This window comes from Micrasema longulum, unplaced genomic scaffold (genome assembly GCF_059751315.1).
Source record: "Micrasema longulum isolate JH-2025_06_02 unplaced genomic scaffold, ASM5975131v1 h1tg000607l, whole genome shotgun sequence".
NCBI classification, from domain to species: domain Eukaryota; kingdom Metazoa; phylum Arthropoda; class Insecta; order Trichoptera; family Brachycentridae; genus Micrasema; species Micrasema longulum.
Window position 1 is genome coordinate 616,247 of NW_028277803.1, and position 24,451 is coordinate 640,697.

The 24,451-nt window shown below is 34.6% G+C and overlaps 1 protein-coding gene across 2 annotated transcripts in view; it reads left to right on the top strand.

Moving 5' to 3' along the window:
- Positions 1 to 24,451, top strand: part of cert (ceramide transfer protein) — a 139,743-nt gene that overhangs the window by 16,881 nt on the left and 98,411 nt on the right. The window contains exons 3-5 of one of the 2 annotated variants that reach the window (XM_088228744.1): positions 14,251 to 14,328; positions 19,433 to 19,667; positions 22,501 to 22,678. In XM_088228744.1, coding sequence (XP_088084870.1) covers positions 14,251 to 14,328; positions 19,433 to 19,667; positions 22,501 to 22,678 — 491 coding nt within the window. The remainder of the gene's footprint in view (positions 1 to 14,250; positions 14,329 to 19,432; positions 19,668 to 22,500; positions 22,679 to 24,451) is intronic. The other variant, XM_088228746.1, reaches the window with a different exon arrangement.

A 24,451-nucleotide genomic window follows, 5' to 3' on the forward strand; every position in this document is an offset into this window, starting at 1 on the left:
TTCCTCGTTTCTGCATTCGTCAACATTCGCATCGTATTTTTTTAGCTGTTCATGTCCAAACCAACGCAGTACGCGCCTTTCTTGAATTTATCAATAATGCTTATCGCAGCTTTACAAAATGTACGGATGTCGACATTTGTGCACCTGTCATACATAGTTTTACCGCACATTCGCCTAAGAGATTGCATTTTGACAGCATTCAGCCTACTTTCATCCTTGTTTTTCAAATTCCATTCTTCGCTCCCGGGTTGGTACCAGGACTCCACTGTGAACTGCCTACTTTTCCTCTTTCGACAAACATTTATTTGTCAAGGATGATTTAAGTGCACTGTTCACTCCGTTCCCTGCATTCATCCTCCTTTCAATATCTTTCTTTGTCATTCCATCTCTAGTAAACATACTTTCCAGATACTTTATAAAAAAATATTTTGACATAATGTAATGTCGTAAAAATTAAATAGTGGTTTTTGTCTCATTTTTTATAAGGAAAACTAAAAATCTGAAAATGATAGTAAGTTAGTTTTATATTTATTAGTTAAAAAGGAACTGTGCTCTTTGAAAAACACTTTTTTTTTTAATTTAAAGAAATATTTCCGTTCTTGTGATTTACCCAAATATTTAGATGTTGGTGCCATTTTCAAAGAGTTGTAAATAACTCACTGTTAAAAAATGGGAATCAAGTTGAGGTAGAGTGGGGTTTGAACCTCGGACCTCTGATCCGTGAGTCCGCTACACTAGCCACGGAACCACAACCCAAATTTATTCAAATATGTTATAAAAATTTAGATTAAATTATTTAAAAGGTATTACAACAGAGATGGAGAACATCCGCATCAATAAAGGTTTCAGTTCTTTAATTTCACAAAATTCAACAGTTGGAAGAATGAAATAAATATGGATGCTTAAACGTGGCAGAATGGTTAATGCTACACACTGTAAATGCTTAGATTTCCATATTTCTTCTCTGAAATGTTCTCCATCTTTGTCGTTATGTGTTAATCTCTAATAAATTAAAATTAAATCTACAGACTATATATGATGTTTTTCCCTGGAAATTTGAAACAGATGTTTGTGATTTAGAATTCATGCGATGAAAAACAACTCAATTTATCAGTTATAATTATCAATCAACTATTAATAGCATGTATTGTATCACTCAATTTATCAATTCAATTCGGGGGCTTAGGGTCATAAGGGCGAAACTACAAAAAATGCTGTTTTGTGTTAAGTACTAATCTGATATCCAAACAAAATATCCTGTTAGTGACAAAAAGATGAAACTCATCAGATAAGTAGTTACCTAGATAAATTTGTGTGAAACTACAAATGAAGCGTTTTGTTTAAAGTCAGAAGAATAAAACACCTTTTACATCATTTTGTTAATTAACTAATGTAAGGGCTAGTTAGGGTCATATAGACGAAAGCGTAGTTTCATATTTTTGTCTCTAAAACATTTTATGCTCTATTAACTGTATTTTTTATTTTCTTTATTTGTTACCCTTAAAAGACAGTATTATTTTTTGAAAACTGTTTTATCATTTATCTCAAAACTGTGTTTTTGTAGTTTCGCCCTTATGACCCTCAACCCCCGAATTGTGCTTATAATATTGTCAGTCCAAAGCAAGACACATATTTATAGTTTTTTTTTTGATAATCATATTTCTACTGTATGAATTTAGGAGATCAATCAATATATTGTATGTTATTGATAAACTATGCTGTTAAATATACGCTAAAATTATTCTAGACAGATTTGGAGATGGGCCACAGGATACGTATTCTGATGGGATGTTAAAATTTCTCTTCAACTTTATCTACAAAGAAAAATTAAGTTTTATGTATGAAAAATATAATATTTTTACATTTTTTTCTTAATATCGTGGGCATACAAGAAATGTTGACCAAGTGACAAAATCAATAATGTTCAGGGGAGCCATTTTAATGTTTTTCTAGAGTTCAATTGCTTCTCAAAGATCAGATTTTTCAAGTAGGTGGTTGGTAATTTTACATTATATGTACGGTACTTTTAACTTTAATGTAAAGTAAAAATGTATTTAAAAAACATTATTACTTTTATATAAAAAAAAAATTGCCGTGAAATTTTGCAGATAATCATTTTTGTTTCGTTCATTGAGGGAGGTAGTATTTTATTTTATAACTATAAATTAAGCTTTCGGGATTTTTTATTTCAATAATCCATTTTTATAATTATGAAGGTTAAACAAACACAGAAATACAAAATAAATGTAAATGAACAAATAATTAAGAAGTTAACGTATTACAACAGAGATGAAGAACATCATCTCTGTTGTAATATGTTAATATAAACAGCTCCCCAGGGAGTTGAATCCAGTCCTTGTCTACAAAAATTTGGACAAACTCAAAACATTGTTAATTAAGAAGTGTTACGTAATAATCTAAAGAATAAATTTTAATAATGAACATTTTATAAAAAAAATCGTATCTGTCAAATACAAAACGTATACTAACTTACTTACTACTAACTCTAACTAACTCTTTACTGGTGACATCACCTACAAGTCAAATTGACTAACTGTTACTTGGTCAATTCTTTGGATCTTAAATTTACTAATAAAAGTGACTATGTGTGTTGATCAGTTTTACTTGTCAAAAATCTGTGAGCTTCTATCAAATGGTCACATATTTTACAAATAAATTTTTTTTGGAGTGTCTGATCGACTTGGCATTTTTATCAGTCGAGCATTATGCTAATACGATGTCAAAAAGTTAATAATCTCAATTTCGTAATTTTTGCAAATTGTCACTTTTACTTATATAACCACGATATGTTCAATTACCAGTTACCGACGAAGATACTTTGAATTTTCAAACAAGTATATACACTTTTGTACATAAATATCGATATTACTTTATACCGTATCAGTAGAAACCGATGAAGATAGCCGTTCATAATCGCGGCCCAGGGACATCAATATATCGTCGGTCGGCGTGCATTACTCTGTCGCACGAATTTGGTATATTTATGAATGTCAAAGACGACGCTCTACAAAGCAGATTAGACCAGCAGTCTCTTTCTTAAGCCCGATGTCCTTTATTTAATGTCGGCTACTGTAATAATTATTGGCGCTAATCTTCAATGGGAATTCGGAATAAAGAGGAGTGATTAAGGGAGATGTTTCTTCAGGCATGATTTAAACAGAGCTACCGAAGAAACACCTTTGATTGGATAGGAGATGATTCCACAGTCGAGTAGCATAGACACTAATTGAGTTAGAGCAGAAGTAGAAATTCTGGATGGAAATTAGGAGTGCTTTGAGAATTATAAAAAACAGGCAAATAAAAGAGAGCGTTAGGACTAAGGATTAGAATAATTATTACTAGGATTTCTCTTGGTTCAACTTGCTGTCAAACAAATACATTATAAATTGTTTCAAAGAACATAATATCGGGAAAAAATATTATTAAATATATAATTTTAATAAATATATAAATAAATATATATTAACAAATATATATTAATAAAATGAAAATATATCGTATTCAAGTCACTCTTATTCGTTAGTCAATTTCACAACATATTTTCTAAAAACCGAATATTTTTTTCATCAACAATATTTTTAATGGACTTTATTCATAGTTCATTTATAAATGTATTTATTATAATTTGATTTTATTTTGTATTTTCATATATTTTTTTATAACCCGCTAAGCTTCTATTTTAGACGCTTGTCAGCAGGTGGGAAATAAAGGATATGGAAGGAAGTTATGGAAAATACTCCAAAACACCCAGACCAATTGAGAAATAATCTTTTTCGGTTTTTTTCTTGCAACTGGCGGACATCGAAACCGCGACGCCAGTTTCACAGTTGGCTGTCTAACCAACTATTTATTAACATAGTTGTACAAAAAAAATTAACATTAACAGCAAATAATAATTCTTTAACTTAAGTTTGCTCTTCTTTCATATTATTTGATACCATTTTTCAAATTCCTTATGTAAATGATAAACTTTTATCTATGCTACTTAAAACATGTGTGCGCTGTAAAAATATAAAAACAGGAATGTAAATCATTAATATCTGATTATATGTGTAAATTTTCTTTTATCATGTATATAATTATGTCATAATATATTAAATACATAATAGATTTTACAAAAGGTTTTATGAGATTAAAAGATACATAAATGGATTATTAAAATACGGCTTATGCTTGACTCATATGCTTCCAAGTGTTAAAATAAAATAATTGGAAATTATGCATAGAAGTGAAGTACGGAGTTGGAAAAACAATGACGAAATCAGGCTGAATGCTGTCAAAATGCGATCTCTCAGGTGAATTCTGTCGGAATAATCGGCGTGTGTGCATGAAGGTGTATGAATGTAAAGAATGCGAGGTCTGTATGCAAAGACCGAGTGATATGGCATTCTACCCTTTTTGCCTACTTCTACACTACTACGGAGAAGCGGCGTGATGGTTTGTTAGAAAACTATTTTTATAGATAATAGCCATACAGAAAAAAAAATCTATTTCACAGATAATTCATATCTCATATCATTTAGCGGGAGTCATAAAACAATATAAATAACATAGTGACACATCTCTTTATATTTAAACAATATTCGTGTAATACATTTAATCCATATGAGTATATAAAGTGTATTTTTTTCTGCTTCAATTAATGGCAACATATACAAATCACTTACTTTCATATAATTCCTTAAGATAAGCTAACATATTAAACTTATTGAAAATGCAATTTTTTAGGACAAATTCTCAGATGTGTAAAAACTTAGACCACGCTCACTGAGACAAAGAATTACACGTCTCAAGGTGGTTATAGCAAAACCGCACATAGTAGGTTTTATTATTATCGCCAGCTGACAGTGCAATCGATTTTTTTGACAAATTTTATTCATTTTGAGCAGAATTTGGATTTAGATGGTTTTTACGGTAAGCCGACGATGTTGACTGCTGATGTTAGGAATAAAGAAACGAGAAATTTTGGAATAGGGTAAAATATAGAATTCACCGGCAGCACCCAGCTTTTCAGCACTCTTTAATTTGAATGTAAAAAATAAGATTGCCATCTGATAGTTTTGTGCAGTTATTTAACTGTAGTTAATGCATGTACTCTGCCACCAGAGTGCAGCATAATCGTACTATGGAGAGTTTTATTGCTTACTGCAGTATCAATTTAGAATCCTATATTATTGGTTGTGTTTTCCGCAAGGAACGAGGCAAAGTTTGTGACCTTGAACGACCACCGCTCATGCCGCGATTTTGAAAAAATGGTGCTTAAAATCAGTTTTTTGTTTATAATTACGTCCCTGAAGGTTTTATAGAAAAAAATATACGAAAGTCTGAGAAAATAAAATTTACTTAAAAATCTTTATAATTTTTTTTCCATTCCATTCCATTAATATTTTCCAAGATACACGTTTGAACATCAAAAACATTTTATCAAAATAGCGGAAAAGCGCTTTTAGCACTAACTTTTTACTAATTATTTGATTTTCATTTTTTTTTTTTAAAGTTTCATTTCATTTCATTTTTTTTTTGCACCACAATAGGCCAGGAGGCCCAATTACAGTGGTGAATTACATTACAGAACAACCAGGCTTGAGAAAAAACACTTTTTTTTTTTTTTAATTTTTGTGTTCTCACCGGGAATCGAACCCGGAACCTTCCGTGCGTAAGTCAAGCGTCTTGACCACTACACCACGGAGGCCGATAATTGACCTACTAAAAGTCATCATCATCATTCCATGTCCACTACCTAGTTGGAGCATATGGTGTTCACAAAGATCCTCCAGGCATCTCGATCGGATGCCAGCTCCTGTGCATCCTCACAAGTCAGGTTCGCACCGGTATGGCGTAATGACGGTGATTTTACCGTGGAACATGGAGACTTTTTATTTGTTTTTTTTTACTTAGTTTATCTTACCTGGACGCACATATTTAGCTTTATTCGTAGAAATATGTTAGATTATTTTGTAAAAACTGTTTATTGACATTAAGATGGCGTCATTTTTATAAATCGCAAACACTTTTTTTTATTTCAGTTTTATCTACTTTTTTTAAAGGTTGTTAGCATTTTTACAAAAATACGAGGGGGACCCAAAAGAAACGGGAATTTCGTCATAAGTTCTTTATTTTTTAATATTTTTACACCAAATTTTGATCACCTTCCAAATATTCTCTTTTTACCACAACGCACTTCTGCAAACGATCCTTCCGCTGTTAAAAAAAAAATTAAACTCACTTATCGGGATGTTCTTTAGCCCTTTCAGCTATTTTTGTTTTACCTCCTCCACAGTGAAAAAATCACGATGACTTTTGGTAGGTCAACTATCAAATAATTAGTAAAAAGTTAGTGCTAATAGCGCTTTTCCGCTATTTTGATAAAATGTATTTGATGTTCAAACGTGTATCCTGGAAAATATTGATCCTACGAAAAAAAAATTATAAAGATTTTGAAGTAAATTTTATTTTCTAAGACTTTCGTATATTTTTTTCTATAAAACCTTCAGGGACGTAATTATAAACAAAAAACTGATTTTAAGCACCATTTTTCCAAAATCGCGGCATGAGCGGTGGTCGTTCAAGGTCACAAACTTAAGGTTTTACTAAGGACCCTATGTCCATCGATTCTGTTAAGTTTCAAAACAAAATAACCCTTTTTATAAAAAAAAGTGAAAAAAGTACATACCGAATGACCTTGAACGTCCCAAACTTCTATTAAATCTCGACAACCACCCGATGGATCAAAACCTGGTTTTTGCAGTCATGTAAAGTGTCCTAAAACAAAGCTACTCGTATATGTAATATCTTTGAATAATAAAAATTAGTACGTCAAATTCGTTTCTTACCGAAAATTACCGTAAAATACCGTAAATAATGGTATTTTACCGCGATTTTTGGTAAAATTACGTAATTTTACATCCATAATCGCACCTCGAGTGTAAAACCGTCGTACGTAAGATATGGGGGTTTGCAGATTTAACTTGGCTTAAAAAACTGGGTTTTTCTATATTTTTTTTTTTTTAAATTATGCGTTAATGTTTTTTTTTCCCTTTTAAACATTCAAACTTGTGACAAATGTGATTGTTTTGTATTTATATCTCAAAAATGAGAAATTTACACTTTATCAACAATATTTTGAGTTTTTGTAGACAAGGACTGAATTCAACTCCCCGGGGAGTTGTTAATTTTAACATATTACAACAGAGATGAAGAACATTTCAGAAAAGGTAATATAAACCTCTAGGCATCTACAGGGCTTATGACCTGTCATTGGCTGGTTTAAGTGGCCACTTTACACACAGTGTAACATACACCATTCTGCCCATATTTGAACATCTAATAAAGGTTTTAGCTCTTTAATTTCACAAACATCAACAGATGAAAGAATTTTTAGTTGTGTTGTTACCACCTTTATGTAGGCACCTAGTTGGTGGCCTAATTTTGTGATGTACAAAGTTATGTGGGTGCACAGAATGAGAGCAAGTAAAACAGGGTACTTACGTTTTACACAAAGATTTATTCACGAAACTAAACTACTGAAGCTAACACATTGAAAGAAGGATTCTAATAACTATATTAGGCAAAATAAAATGAAGTTGGTAAATCTAAATTGGCGGTAATTTTGTGCCTCGAAGACGCGTGCGGTGAGGTCGGAATCCGGTAGTTCTCTCTCCTGGTTTGGCCCGTTCGTACGCTCTACGTCGGCGTTCGGCAATGTTCGGCTCGTGCCGTCGTTGTCGGCCCGCCACACAGCCCCCTTCCAAGTTTTGAAATCTGTTTTTCAAAACTGACGCTGTATCACCCTCCTGCCGCTACGCGTTGTGTATGCCGGTTGTTCTGTTGGTGTTTCCGTTTCTGCTGGACTGGCTCGTTCTTCCGCTGTCTGGAACGCCGGCTTGCACCTGTCCAGCGAAACCTTTTTATGTTCGCCATCCACGTCCAGTGTTACCGTCTTTTCCGCCCTGGTGATGACCTTGTAGGGCCCCTTGTAGTTCGGCATCAGGGGTTTGTACACTCTGTCGTCCCTCAGAAACAAGTGTGTGGCTCTCTTTAGTTCCGGGTGGATGAAAACGTTACCTTTATTGTGGTGCTCGACTGGCCTTGGTTTGACGTTTTGCATGAAATTTACCAGTTGCCTAGTGTAGGAGTCCGGGTCAATGTAGTCGTTCGTCTGCTCCAGGATGTCTGCTGGTAACTTTAGTTTGCACCCATACAGCATCTCTGCTACTGAGTGCTCTGCATTCGTGCGCAGTGTGGCCCTCAGTCCGAGTAGTATGGTGCTGATCGATTTTGTCCACGGAACAGGGTGGTGAGCTTTAATGGCCGTCTTCAGCGTTCTATGAAATCGCTCGATCATGCCATTACTTTGTGGATGGTAAGGCGTCGTGTTGGAGTGTGCTATGCCTGATCTGGAACAAAACAAGTTAAAGTCCGTAGACATGAATTGCCTACCCTGATCAGTTATAATTTTCTCCGGTACGCCGTATCTCGCAATCCAGTTGTCCCAGATGGCTCTGATGATTGTGTGGGTCTGGATATCTGCGATAGGGATTACTTCCGCCCATCGAGTGTATCGGTCGATACATGTGAGGCAGTACCTCAGTCCCTCTGATGGTGGAAAAGGTCCGATGAGGTCGACATGGACCACGCAGAATTTCTGTCTCGGCATGTCGATCTTGATGATCGGTGTCCTCGTGTGTTTGTTGACTTTGCTCTTCTGACAGGGTATGCAGGCCTTCGTCCAAGCTGCGCAGTCTGCTTTCATATTTTTCCAGACGCCTCTTTGACTGATGGTCTTGGTCGTGGCGTCGGCTCCTGCATGGTTGAGGTTATGCACTTGGTTGAAGAAAGATCTCTGTAGCGTTTTTGGGATGTACGGTCGCATGTTGCCTTTGTTGAGATCGAAGACGATTTCTTGTCCCTGCATGTTGGTTTTGATCAGGTTCAGAGCAGTGTTCTTGTCGTCCAAGAGTGCGAGTAGTTCGTTGTCCTGCCTTTGTTCTTTATGGATCTTTTCGAACGATATGTTTGCCTCTTGTTCGATCATGTCGATTCTTGATAAGGTATCGGCGACGACGTTGTCTTCTCCTTTTATGTATTTGATGTCCGTGCTGAACTGTGAGATGTAGTCTAGATATCTGAGTTGTCTGGGGCTTTCTTTGTCGTGACTTTTCCTTCTAAACACGAATTGTAGTGGTTTATGGTCCGTGTATATACAGAATTCTCTGCCCTCCAGATAATGTTGAAAGTACCTTACAGTCTCAAAAATGGCTAGTAGTTCCCTGTCGTACGTACTATATGAACACTGAGCCTTGTTCAACTTTTTTGAGAAGAAACTTATCGGTTTGTAGTTGATGCCGTCTGTGGTTTGTTGTAGCACGCCTCCGATTGCGTAATCTGAGGCGTCTGTCCACACTGACATCTTGCTGCTTTCCTCTGGGTAGCTAAGCTTAGTGGCGTTGATCAGCGAGTTCTTGACCTCTTCGAAATCGTGTGTAGTGACTTCGTTCCACTCTACTTTTCTGTTGTCATTCTTTTTTGCTCCCTTGAGGTAATCGTGTAGTCGTATCAATTTGTGTGCTGCTCGTGGTATGAATCTTCGGTAGAAGTTTCCCATGGCCAAGAATCTTCTCAACTGCTTAATGGTTTCTGGCTTGTTGAGGTTCGTGATGGCTTCCACTTTTGTTGGCGAGGGTCCGATGCCTTCAGCCGAAATTTCATAACCAAGAAATAACAGTGTTTTCTTGGCAAACTCGCATTTAGATGGGTTTACCACCATTCCATGATCTTGAAGTCGCTGGAACAAAGCTTTTAAGTGTTCCACATGTGTTTCTTCGTCTGGTGAAGTGATCAATATATCGTCGATATATGCGTGTACTCCTTCTAGACCTCTTGTGACTTCGTTGATGTGACGTTGGAATGTTTGTGCAGCGCATGATAGTCCGAATGGCATTCTTACAAATTCAAATAACCCGAATGGTGTGGTTATAGCTGTCTTTTTAATGTCAGTTTCATTAATTGGAATTTGGTGATATGCTCGTTGTAAGTCAATTTTGGAAAAAATTTTACAGTTAAATAAGTCATTGCATATATCGTGGATATGTGGCAAGGAATAACGATCAGGTACCGTCTGTGCGTTTAAGCTACGGTAATCGCCACAAGGGCGATAAGTACCATCGCTCTTCTTCACCATATGCAATGGAGAGGCCCACTCACTCTTGGAGGGTCTACAAATACCTTGAGCCACCATGTGATCGAACTCTTGCTTCGCCTGCCTCAGTAGTTCTGGGGACAGCCGACGAGTCTTACACATAACGTGTTTGCCACGGGTATCTATATGGTGGATTGTGTTGTGTTTATCCAGCCCTGCGTATGGTTTATTGATATCTACTAGTTGTGGATACTTCAATATGAGTGAGTGGTAAATGTTGGTTTTGTCTGTTAATGATATGGAACATGTTATGTTGTTGTTTGTGGAGATGTCAAATGCTCTGACTATCTTGCCGTTTGTATTGTCTACTAACCGTTTGTTCCTAACATCTACTAACAGGTGGAAGTTGTGGAGAAAATCTGCTCCTATAATAGGGCGTGTCGTATCCGCTATTATAAACTTCCATGTAAACATTTGTTTACATCCCAGATTCAGTGTTACCGTGGTAACTCCGAAATTCTGGATCGTAGTCCCGTTCGCTGCATAGAGAATTAGCTTAGACTTTTCTCCATGGCGTTTGTGTAAAGATCTAGGAATTAATGATATTTCCGATCCGGAGTCAACGAGGTATGACACACCGGTATCACGATCTTTAACAAAGAGACGTGTTGTGTTGGTTGAATCAGCCGCCTCCGCTATGATTCGACCATCTAGTTTTTTGAAGCTAGATGCGGTTTAAATTCACATGGTGTGACGCATTTCTTAGCTTGATCGCCAAATTTTGTGTGGAAGTAACAAAGAATAGTTTTCTTGTTATTTCCGTTGGCCCTATAGCTTGTTTTGTTGAAATTGTTGTTGTATTTGTTGTTATTGAAATTGTTACTGCTGTTACTTGTTGTGTGTTTGAATCTATTGTTATTGTTGTTGTGACTATGCTGTTTGTTGATTGTGTGAAATAAACTCTCTACCTTATGGGTTAGAGCTTGTACGGACTGTTCTAAACTACAAATGTTATTTTTATTGTTGGTACCTACTACCGCTACATTATCCTGTGTGTACACCTGTATTAGGCGATCTGCTATCGTCGCTTGCCTATCCCAGTCATCTTCGCTTATGGCTAAATGCGCTTGGATCGTCTTGGGCAGTTGTTGTATCCACAAGTATTGCAACGTCGTTTCGTCTATTTGTAAACCTATTGCTAGCGTCCGCATCTCTCTAAGTAGGCTGGATGGGTTTCGATCCCCAAGCTGTAAGGAAGAAAACAGTTTTTCTCTCCTTCTGTCCTGTGGACAGCCCATGCGTTGGATTATAGCTTCCTTCAGCCTCGTATATTTTGCTCGGTTCGGTTCCATGAGTAAAATATCTGAAACTTGTTCTATGTGCGTTTGTTCAAGTTTTGACACTAAGTGACTATAACGTGCGTCTTCTGAAACTATGTTTGCCAACTCGAATTGTGCTTCTATCTGTTTAAACCAAAGTTCGATGTTGTTCACCCATAGCTGTGGTAGTTTAACGCTAATCCTATCCGTGTGGAACATGTTGTTTGCTGTGTTGATATTTGTCAAGTCAGTGTTGTCCTTGTTAGCCATTGTTTACAGTTTAAAAATATTCGTTTTTAAAAAAAAATTCAGAAAAATGTATGTAATAATGATTACAGTATAAGTTAAAATATTGAAATAAAAGTATTCAATAATGAGTGTAGTTGTATTAAAAAGTTAAGTTTAAATTATTAGATTTAAATTTAAATTTAAATTTAAATTTCAAACAAAAATATTTATTTTTTTAAATGTCAGAGTCACTATTTGTTATGTATGTACTGTGCAAGTTATAGAAAAGAAAATTAAAAACAGAAAATTTAAATAATTATTTTACCATACGGCGGAACACATTTTCCAACTATTAGGTATTTGTATTCTCCAAGCCTGAGTGGTCCCCTCAATATTAATATTCCTTTTGATTGTCCGTTGTACAATATATCAAGTTTAAAAATGTTTATGGTAAAACTTCAAATCTGTAACACATAATAACATGCATAGCCTAGGTTAAAAATATAAACATATATAGTACAGTCACACAATATAATGTATATAGAAAAAAAGTATGGATACTAATGTCCACGTACTAAGTTAAACATTCGTCGGCTTAGCCGCCCGAATATCTGTTTGTTTGATAGTTTCAAGTTGTTTACAAAAATAAAATTTTACAAATTGCAAGTATTGTGAACGACTGCGCCAGCTGAAAAATATTTCCGATAGATTTCGCTGGTAAAAAAAAAACTTACTCCCGCAGTGCGTTCACAAGGAGAAAACTTTCGGATGCCTACGTCACGCTTGTCTCGCCATATAATATTTGTCAAAAATAATTATGTACCGGATTTTTGAAAAAAAAAAAAAAAAAAAAACAAAATTTAAGAACTATAAATAACAATTATTTTCCGGTACCCTGTAAGTACCTCTACTCAATCTGGCACCCTATGTAAATGTTCGTGTGAATTGTTTGTGTGTTCGACTCAAGAAAAATAAAAAAAATAAAATTTATATGTGTTGTAGGAATGTATTACTCGGCGTGCGATTTTTGGTGAGCGAGTCGCTCGAACGTATTATATTATGTTTGTTTATAATAATTTTAGTTAAATTATGAATCACCTGTTTGAATTAATCCCGGCCGAGTAATATTGTTAAGAAATTAATCACAGTTTAATCAATTCACTAGTTACATTAATTACATTTACATTAGTTACATTTACATTGAAGATTGTTACCGACAGAAAAATTCACTCGATTCGCTCGGTCTTTGAAAAATCTAATTCTATTATATATTATAATTATTATAATATAATTCTATTATACTAAATTAATTAACCTTACAATAAGTTAACCTTGAAATAGATTAACCTTGATTAATTACAAATAAATTAAAAGTGCAATCAAATTAAAAATGAAATTTTAAATTTTTCATGTACCGACCGAAAAAAAGTAATTGTTGTACAATTTTGTCAAGCGAAGATATTTCTGTCTGAAATTTTGCGCAATTTTTATGGAATTTGAATGGGGTCACCGTGATTGATTGTTTAATGTTGTGTTTTCGTGTTCAAACGTCGGGGTATACCACTTTAGTGTTGTTGTTACCACCTTTATGTAGGCACCTAGTTGGTGGCCTAATTTTGTGATGTACAAAGTTATGTGGGTGCACAGAATGAGAGCAAGTAAAACAGGGTACTTACGTTTTACACAAAGATTTATTCACGAAACTAAACTACTGAAGCTAACACATTGAAAGAAGGATTCTAATAACTATATTAGGCAAAATAAAATGAAGTTGGTAAATCTAAATTGGCGGTAATTTTGTGCCTCGAAGACGCGTGCGGTGAGGTCGGAATCCGGTAGTTCTCTCTCCTGGTTTGGCCCGTTCGTACGCTCTACGTCGGCGTTCGGCAATGTTCGGCTCGTGCCGTCGTTGTCGGCCCGCCACAAATTGAAGGGATATAGATGTTCAAATATGGGCAGAATGGCGAATGTTATACAGTGTGTAAAGTGACCACTTAAACCAGCCAATGACAGGTCATAAGTCCTGTAGATGCCTAGACTTCTATATTACCTTCTCTGAAATGTTCTTCATCTCTGTTGTAAAATGTTAATTTACACTTAAGTTTTACACTCACTGTGCTATATCATTACTGAAAGTGCCAACAACTGTACACTTTTAATATCCAGTTGTTATAAAATCTTTATTTTCTAAGCATGTGTGTTTGTTTAGAATATTTATTTTGGAATAACATTTCTAGAATGTAACAAGTCTCTTTCTTTGACAGTTAGGTGAAGATGATGCCTTATAGTTAAATGGACCCGAGCCCACTATCCTAAACGAGGAATATGTGAACCGTTTACCTGTACAAGTATTTATGTTTTGGAATAACATTTCTAGAATGTAACAAGTCTGTTTCTTTGACAGTTAGGTGAAGATGATGCCTTATAGTTAAATGGACCCGAGCCCACTATCCTAAACGAGGAATATGTGAACCGTTTACCTGCACAAGTATTTATGTTTTGGAATAACATTTCTAGAATGTAACAAGTTTGTTTCTTTGACAGTTAGATGAAGATGATGCCTTAGAGTTAAATGGACCTGAGCCCACTATCCTAGACGGGGAATATGTGAACCGTTTACCTGTACAAGTATTTATGTTTTCTTCTGTAACATTACTGCATGCTGGCAAACTAAACACCGATAATTAATCAGTTCCTTCCCTTCATAAATCAACAAAATCTAATATAATCATTACGTACTAACAGTTATTCTAGATTTTAAATTGAATTTTAATTTTCCTCTTCCGAGCTGCAAGGAGTTAAACCAAGCATTTTCTCTACATACTTGGATACGGATACAAACAAATTCAAAGCTGTTTTTTTCAATGTGGGCGTTGTCAAAATTTTCGTTTATACATACAGTAAAACTCAAATTATCCGGATTAATGAGTGCCAGATGTTATCCAGATATGCAGAAATCTGGATAGTTGGATTAACCATTAAATTAAGGCAATATTTTGAAAGAAAACACAAAATTAACTCTTAAGATAACTTTAATATTGCTTTTGAAATAATACAGCGAATTAGAATCACATTATAAACTTAGCTTTGACGAAGAAGCGCTAGCACCCTTTTTTTTACTATAACATCTCGTTTATTTTTTATTTCTTGATAACGATCGGGATATTTGACAATCCGGATAGCTGGAGTTCGGATAAACGAAGTTCTACTGTATACAGGGTGTTCATTAAACCCTGTCACATCCGAAACCACGATGATCAGTATGAGCAAGAAGACATATTGGCACATTAAAATATTTTTTTAGAACGAATACAATTTTTAAAAAATAAGTATCAAAAAAGCAAATGGTTGCTTACTTCTGCAGGGCAGAAACGAGGAGCGAGAGGGGGGAGTCTGATACTGCGCCGCGCTCCCCTCACTTCTCCCCTGCAGAAGTAAGCAGCCATTTGTTTTTTTTTTTAAATATATATATTTTTTTAATTTCTTTTCCTAAATATTTTTTTTAATAGATATGCTTACATGTCTTCTTGCCCATACTGATCATTGTGGTTTCGGATGTGAAAGGGTTTAAAGAACATCCTGTATATTATTTATTTATTTAAGTAAATATTCATATTTATGGTCAGGCATTGGTCTTGTAATTACTGGCTTCCTTTTTGTAATCTCCATTATTTGTTTCAAACCATCAATAATATTTTATTAAAAGGTTTGTATTTCAGAGTAATAACACGTTACCGTTTTAGAACCGCCCATACGGACCAAAATAATTCTAGGATTATCAATCACAAAGTTAGCTATAGTTTACACCAAAACAATGGGCCATATAGGTACTCGGGTCGAGAATCGCGAGCGCATCGACGAAATCGTACGTTTCACATTTGTTGTTAAACCAAATACCAAATCTAAGATTTGCAACACTTTTGTTCTATATAGCAAAATGGCATCTCTGTTCTGCCTTCATAAGCAAAAAGACAGCTATTTTAAAGTCATATTTTGAGATATCACACGTTTAAGTAATACATTGTCAACTTAGTGCAAATTAAAAAAAATTGACAATAATCATAGTATGTCAATTGTTTTTAAGTATAATACCTGTATGTGTCATATGAGTCGTCACGCTGTGTTTTTGATTTCTTGATACTGTGTTATCGCCTAAAAAAAACTTTGAAAACATTGTATCGTTTTTCGTAGTGGAATATTTTATTTTACTGTTTTTTTCTTTATATCAAATTTCTTATATAACATTACCTCATATTTAATTCATTTTGTGATTTTTGACAAAACTCTGCCTTTTTGCTTATTAGAGCAGCATAACTGTAGCGTGTTATTACTCCGAGGTTTGTATGGATCAGTATGATCATAATATAATGTGTTGTATACGAATAAAAAATATTCTTTAAATTTTTTTGACAGAGAGGGAAAACATTTTTTAAAAGGAATATGGAAGTCTAAGCATTTACTGGGCTTATGACCTGACATTGGCTCGTTTTCCTATTATTCTTTCTGAAATGTTTCAGTGAAATTAGTTTCATTATAAACGCATGTTGGTTATGGTAAATTCTGTAATTTTGTTTTTATTTTCCACATACCACAATGATAATTTAAAATATGTTTTGTTAATCAAAATGTACCACCGATCTCGTTGCATTATTTTGAGAATATTATACCAAACGATTACAAGTGAATTATAAGCTTAAAAAATATAAAGAACAATTGTACTGCATATTTATTTAGTTTAAAATCACAAATTAAAAGCGTTTAACTTAATATAATAATATTAATTTTATATAACCTTTTTTTTTATAGACCTTTAGCACGTGGGGAATAATTCAATCCACCCTATGAGGAAGTTTAGTGTTTTTTTATTATTTGTTAATAGACTATTAAACTAAGCTAAAAGTTTTTTTTTAAATTTTTATGTATTGTATAATCAGCGCTATGATTTATTTAAAGTTTTGTATTTCTGAAATAACTCCGCGTGTGACGTCAGAGGTTCTCTTCCGCTTATTCTCGATCAGTTCTGCCCATTGGTTCATTGACGGTAAGCAAATCGGAAATCTTCCATAACTCTTTTATACTTGGTTGATTCATATGAACCAGTGACGTCGTTCAGAGTAGTTCGTTTTAATTAAAATATTATATTTTTTCGCACATTTTTAGGAAACTTTGCCGTACAATTTAATGCTCCAATTTTCGCAGCGCGCTAGAAAACATTTATTGTATCCAATTTCCCGTAGGGTTGAAGTTTCTCTTTGAATATGAGATCGGGTTCTTTGTGTTTAAGATCTAAAGCTCGTGTTACACGTGTCAGAAAATGGTACAAGATCTTCTAGCCGTAAACATATGAACAGAATATACTTATAGTCCTTAATGTATAGCTTGATTAGAATGACATTTGTCAGAAAAAGTGACAACATAACTTTGTAGTAACGTCAAAGAAGTTATTTATATTGACACACGAAAAATCATTCGTATCTGGCGTGTTAATTTATTTTTTTAATACAATGCTTGACACATAAATCAAAATTAATGTATAAGATCAGCTTTAAAATAAAAAAAAACTACAATAAACCTAATTATTTACGACGGTTTTTTTTTTTTTTTTTTATAGAAAAAGAATTATTCGCGTTCTTATAATTTACGCAAATATTTAATTTTGAAGGCCATTGTCAACGAGTTGTAAATAACTCACCATAAGAAAATGGAAATCAAATTAGGGTAGAGTGGGATTCGAACGACGGATCTTTGATCCGCGAGTCCGAGACACTAGCCACGGGACCACAATCCGATTCTAGCTTACTAACATGGTTACATCATTTTGCAAAAACGTTAGAGATGGGACAAATTGATCGAATTAAAAAACATTTCATTTGATGTTGTTCATGAAAAAAGTATAAACGTCTTATTTTTTGGTGAATAATTGTGTTAAACATATTATAATTGGCTTGTTTTTGCGTTTTTCATATCAATTTTTGGAAACAGAGTTTCATGATTGCATGAGATAACTGATAAAATCGATCTGATCAGAAATCAGTAATTTCCATCACTAATGAAATTAGTTTGACAGCTGTCATTCTATTCAAGCTATATTTTAAGGACTTTAGTGATTTAATACTGTAAGTAATTTGTGGACTGGTTTTGTATTTCGTAATTTTTTCTCTATATATTATGTTTTCTATTTGTATTCTCATATGAAAAAAAATAAAAAAATACTAATGTAAAGTGTTCTCGGTGCGGCTTATCTCAGTGAGGACACATTATTTTTAACGTTTCATATTTTATAAAATTCAAAAAAGAATAAATAAATTTATCATTCCATAGTTTTATTTATTTGTTGTGAAGAGATTAATCTGATCGAATTATTTCACATACTAGGCAACGTCTGAAAACGATTTTCCGATTTTCAAACTTCTTGGACCAGTTGGTTTTGTTAGAATATTTTGAGTTTGTCCAAATGTTTGTAGACAAAAGACTGGACTTCACCCCCTAGAGAGTCATTAAGATGAACAAATTACAACAGGGATGGAGAACATTTTAGAGAAGGATATATGTAAATCTAGGCATTTACAGGGCTTATGATCTGTCATTGGCTCGTTTATGTGGCCACTTTACACTTTCACGAAATAATTCGATCAGATGAGTCTCTTCCCAACAATAAACATTATATTTCGATAATATAACATTACAATTAACATATTACAACATAGATGAAGAACATTTTAGAGAAGGTTATATAGTAGTCAAGGCATCTACAGGGCTTATGACCTGTCATTGGCTGGTTTAAGTTGCCACTTTACACACCACGTATAATTCACCATTTTTCCCATATACAATATTGTTGATAAATCCATTTTCAGACGTTGCCCAGTATTTAGGTGTAATAATTCAATGAGATGAATCTCACCCGCATAAATAAAGGTTTCAGCTCTTTAACTTCACAAATAGCAACAGATGAAAGAATTGAATAGATGTTTAAATATGGGCAAAATTGTGAATATTACACAGTGTGTAAATTGGCCACTTAAAACAGCCAATGACAGGTCATAAGCCCTGTTAATGCCTAGACTTACATATTCCCTTCTCTAAAATGTTATCCATCCCTGTTGTAATTTGTTAATTTTTTATTACACGAACGAAAGATTAGTCTTACGCTTTATTTATATATTTATGCTTTATTAAGTTAGTTCATAACATCTTAAGAACTAATATAAACTTTTGAGGTGCTAGTTCAATGACTAAAAAATAATGTAACGGAAAAAACATTTAAAAAATAATTATTTCATGTAAAATTAGTCAAGAATTGAACTTGAGACCTTATGCGTGGTAAGAAAACACAAAATGCACTAGACCACGGTCGGACAAATATGATACAGTTGCATAATATAAGCATAGTGTATCTAAATAATATTTCGTTTTTAATAACTATTTAGTGGGGCCTTTTTCTACCATTAACTGCTAATGTGCCGTTTGAGTCATGATTTGGAGAGTATTTTATGACATTGATAACAATTTGTCCTCATTTTGATAAATACACTGACTATACAAGTCATATTCCCGCTATCATAAGTGTAACATTTTGATAAATACACTGACTATACAAGTCATATTCCCGCTATCATAAGTGTAACATTTTTTTTCCTATACCTTAAAATACAACAACAAATGTCTCGGAACAAGTAGAAGAATTTATCGGCGGTAAAAATAATATAATTTTCTTCTTCACCAGGTCGAGTCGGGGTATGGCACGGGCTCCGAGAACAGCCTGCGGCGGCACGGCTCGGCGCTGTCGCTGCAGTCGGGCGGCACGAGCACGGCGTCGGGGGGGCGGGGGGTGCGCCAGCTGCTGGAGAAGCTGGCGGAGCTGGGCACCTTCCGGGAGATCCTGTGCCGGCAGACGGACGACCTGCAGAGGTACTTCGACGCCCTCGCCGAGGACGCGGACGGAGCGAAGCCCGCTCTGCGTTAGTATAATACTTTTTTATCAACTAATTGATTTGTCATTTTATTATTTATTTATTTAAACACCTTATATGCGCATGATACGGTCAGCGTAGAAGTCACGTAACCCACGAACATGTGAAACTCAGATAATTGCATTCAAAGCTTAGCCATGTACATAGCCCCGTGTAAAAACTGGTACTGGTGTGAGCAGTGTTATTTATTAATGGATGAGAAAAAATAGGTCCAATTACTTCTCATTTTCAAACTGCGTGGTTATTGACCATTTCCAATGTTTAAGTCAATTTATACCTCAACAATGTTTTGAGTATGTTCAAATGTTTGCAGCCTGGCTGGATTTCCTCCCTAGGGAGTTATTCAAACCTATTTTTTTGTAACAGAGGGAAAACATTTTTGAGAAGGGAATATGGAAGTCCAGGCATTCACAGGGCTTATAACCTGTTGTTGGCTGGTTTAAGTGGCCACTTTACACACTGTGTAACATTCACCAAAGATTTGGACATACTCAAAACATTGTTGAATTAACTACTTGGTAAAAGAAGAAGTATAAAAATTGGAAAATTGTTTTCAGGCGTTGCCTAGTAGGTAAATTGGTTCAACTGGATGAATCTCACCCACATTATAAAGGTTTCAGCTCTTTTACTTCACAAAAGTCAACAGATGGAAGAGTTTAGGAAATGTGAATGTTTAAACATAGGCAGAATGGTGAATGTTACACATTGTGTAAAGTGGCTACTTAAACCAGCCAATGACAGATCATAAGCCCTGTAAATGCCTAGACTTACATATTCCCTTCTCAAAAATGTTTTCCCTCTGTTACCAAAAATATAAAGGTAGGTATATTGCTTTAAGGTAATTTCTTCCTATCCACTATAACCATTCGATTTGATTAAATAAGTAGTTTATACGAACATAATATATTAGAATCTTTTTAATTTTTAATTTTATTAAAAAAAATAAACTTTAGTTGTTTTAGTTGTAAAAATCTTCACTATTCTATGAGAAGAGGAGGGGGTAAAAGTGGAAAGAAAAGACGGAGGAGAAAGGGAAAACTCAAATATTCATGTACTAACATTTCAATTGTGATTTAAATGTAAATTAAGAAGGTGCGTTAGCGGGTAGATTATTCCACAATTGAGCAGCTACTACTGTGAAAGAGGAGGCAAAAAATTAGAGTGGCGAACGGGTATTGAAAGGGTACTCTTGTTACTAGAACGATAGATAAGAGATAGCCCTTATGGTTGGAAGATAAACCTGTCAGATAAACAGGTGAAGTTCGATTATTAAAAATATTGTTTCTTCTATGCCTGATACTGAGCCAGTGTAGTTGCATGCGGTATTTGCGTATTTGATAAATATTATATTATTTATTATTATAAGTCTAAACCAATAACATACCCTTTATCCTCGATTATTAGATGCTATCGATTATAAAATGCACTCTTATTTTTAGAGACCAAAAAAAATAATACTGTTTAAGAAAAAACTTTGTAAACAGACAAACTCGCACAATCACAATAAAAAGGATTTAAATATCCGTATTATGTATGTTCTATTACCATCAGATTCAGTGTAGGTTTATTTCTGTATTAGTTTTCAAATAGCCATTGTATGCATCCACAAAATGTGATCCTCTGTGCCATCAAGAGCATTAGTGATACAGCATTTCTTGAAAGAATATTACGCTACTATTTTTGGAATTTTTATCCAAGCAGCTGACATTCATTCTGAAATTTTTGCTGCTGATGCATTTTGCACAAGGTCAGTTCACAAGCAGAAAGTAAGACGCCATTGATTATAAGACACATCTTGGTTTCAGAGACATCGAAATAGGAAAAAAATATTCGTCTTATAATCTAAGAAAGCGGGAATAACCTAAAATACTCATTCATATGGAGAAAAACTATTCTACGATTGTTGACCGTGAACTTCGCTACAGATTACAGCAATACAACAGACCCTAGGTACTTGCATTGAGGATTGTGAGCGCTAACCGAAACCATCCATAACACGTTTGTTGTTAAACTGAAAACCAAACTAAAACCGACCAAAAATTTGGAATGGTTTTGTTCTGTGCAATAGAGCTTAAGGGCTTCTCTGAGAATTATTACTCTGAGAGTGTTTCATTTTTTTTCTATTTGTCTCTTTCACTGGGCAAGCTTGTATCAATAGAGACTAATTTACAAATAAAATGATTTATGTACATAACATTTTTTTTAAACTTTTAGTTCTGTGGGATGTGTAAAATTAGAAAAGTGTCTGAAGAAGATACCCCTTTTTCACACATACCATCAAATTTTACAGTTCAATCTGTGTATTTTTAATATTGGTATACTTTAGAATGCATGTAAATAAAGTAATAATACGAATGAACAAACTATCACACCATTTCCCGTCAACAAAAAACCAACCTGAAAAAGCATATGATGACTACACTAACCAAATGGGACGTAACATGACTAGACCTTATAATATTTCTTATGCAACCTTAACGAGTTTTTAAAAATAATAAATAAATTTTAAAAATCCACAAAATATAAAAAATTCCAACTTTTGACATGTCCATCATCAAGAATTTGTTGCACTTGGTCATGCCATGTCTTTCTCCGTCTTCCTCGTACTCTGCATCCATTAACATTCACATATACATATTTTTAGGCCTTCTATCGCTCTCCATTGAAAGGACTTAGGGAGTGTATAATTTGATAAAAATATAAGTTATAATCAAAATAAGACTTAGTTGCACCAGACCTTTTGCTTAGCCAAGCAAACTTGTTTCTCATACATTCTTTCACGCAACCTTTTAAATTAATATCTTTTCTCTTTCTTCTCCAGCTCCCGAATTGTCTCCCGTTGATTTCCGTGGAGAGGCAATCACCTTCCGGGCCACGGCAACTGGAGTACTGGCCACACTCCAACACTGTGCCGAGTTACTGCAGCAGCGCGAGGATCATTGGAAAGGCCGGCTGGAACATGAAGCAGCGAGGAGAAAGAAAGTTGAAGACCTCTACAGGTTCATACATGATTTTGTTTTTCAAAATTTTCAGCAAGAAATACAAACTTAATAAAACTAGTTTATTACACATTATTTGAGACATAAGTCCCAACTCCATGGGACTAAAAGTCCCGCATTGTGTTGGGACTTGCAATTAGTTGACACAGACACATGAGTATATCATCACAAATATTAAGGATCAAAAAAACAACAATAATAATAATAATAAAAAATCAAACATATGGCAAATGGTAAACAGTAATCAATTTGGTAAACAGTAAACACAAACATTCGGAAAATCATCAAGGAGTTTCCCATTCAAATCCCTCCCACTAAGGAAAATCCAGTCCTTAACTCCTCTCTTGAAAATAGTTTTTGTCCTTGAGAGCTTAATAAACTCTTCCAAAATATTGAACTCTCTCGGTGCGATAAAGGAGAGATGTCTCCTAGCAAAAGTCGTACGGGTTTTGGTTATGACATAATTTGCGCTCTGTGAAAACTTCATATGAACATTTTGCTGAGATCGCTCCTTATTGTTCGACCAGAAGTGTGTAAGTGCTTCTTTTAGGTACAGTTGTCCCACTAATCTCTTTCCACCCGGGTGTCCGCTCATTAATATTTTAGGGACACGTGAATCAGGCATTCGCTGTGCATGTCCAGCCCATCTTAATCTAAGCAACTTCACAAGTGCCGAGATGCTCGGGGCCTGATATATATTGTACTGTTCTTAGCGGTGTCTGCTATTCCTATCGAATGTCCAGTCTTACAGGGACTGATTTATTTACAGATTCCTAATATAAGCACTTCATAGCAATAGGGTCTTTTCAGGTTTTTTTATTATTAAATTAACAAAAAATTGGGATAGTAAACGGTACTAATATTTTATTCGTGAGACGTTTGATAAATTTTATACAATGGTATAAAATATGCATATTTTGAATTACCCGAAAACGAAACGTTTCGCGCCCAGGAGGATAAATAGCACGCATGATGTTCTGACGCCAAACTTATACGCAATGTTTATTAGAATAGTAGTCAGCGATTATAATGTGTGACTTCAAATTTTGTATGTGCTCATTTTAAAACCGAAAATTATAAATTAAAATTTGTTTGAATACATTGATATTTGTATTATTAAAATCGTATAAATCTGCTCTACATATACATTGTGGTTTAGTGTGGCTAGTAAGGTTTCTAACCATAAAAAAGTTTTAATTGTAAATCAATCACATATTAAAGGAAATAAGTACTGCAACAATTTGGATTTTTCAAATATGTCTTTGTTTAATTGCATTATTTACACAATTTACCAGAATTTCTTATTCTTATTCTCAGTGGTGGGGGTCACCTGTGAAGATCTATTGTGATAGGTCCCCGTGAATAGTTCTTGCCCTCCAAACCCTGGTCTATAAAGAGCCTGGCTTCTGTGTGGAAGGCGAGAGTTGTCATTTTGCTAAATCTCCCCTTCCAAGCCCAGATCCGTAAAGTATCGGCCTATTAGGTAGGGGGCGAGCTCTTTAACATCATCAGGTTACCAGTGGCCCTCGAGGATGAGGCTCCTTTTATGATGTAAAGCACCACATTCACATATAATGTGTATAGGTGTTTCCTCATCTGCACTGCCTAGAAGTTTCGGAAAGGTTTATTCTAGCTGGGTGTTTGTTCAATCTGCAGTGCCCTGGGCGGGCTCTAGTGATAACCTTCACTTGATTTCGACTGAGCTTTATTAGTTACCAGAATTTATTGTATTGACTTCTTATTAATAGATATTTATTTGTTAATTCTTTAAAT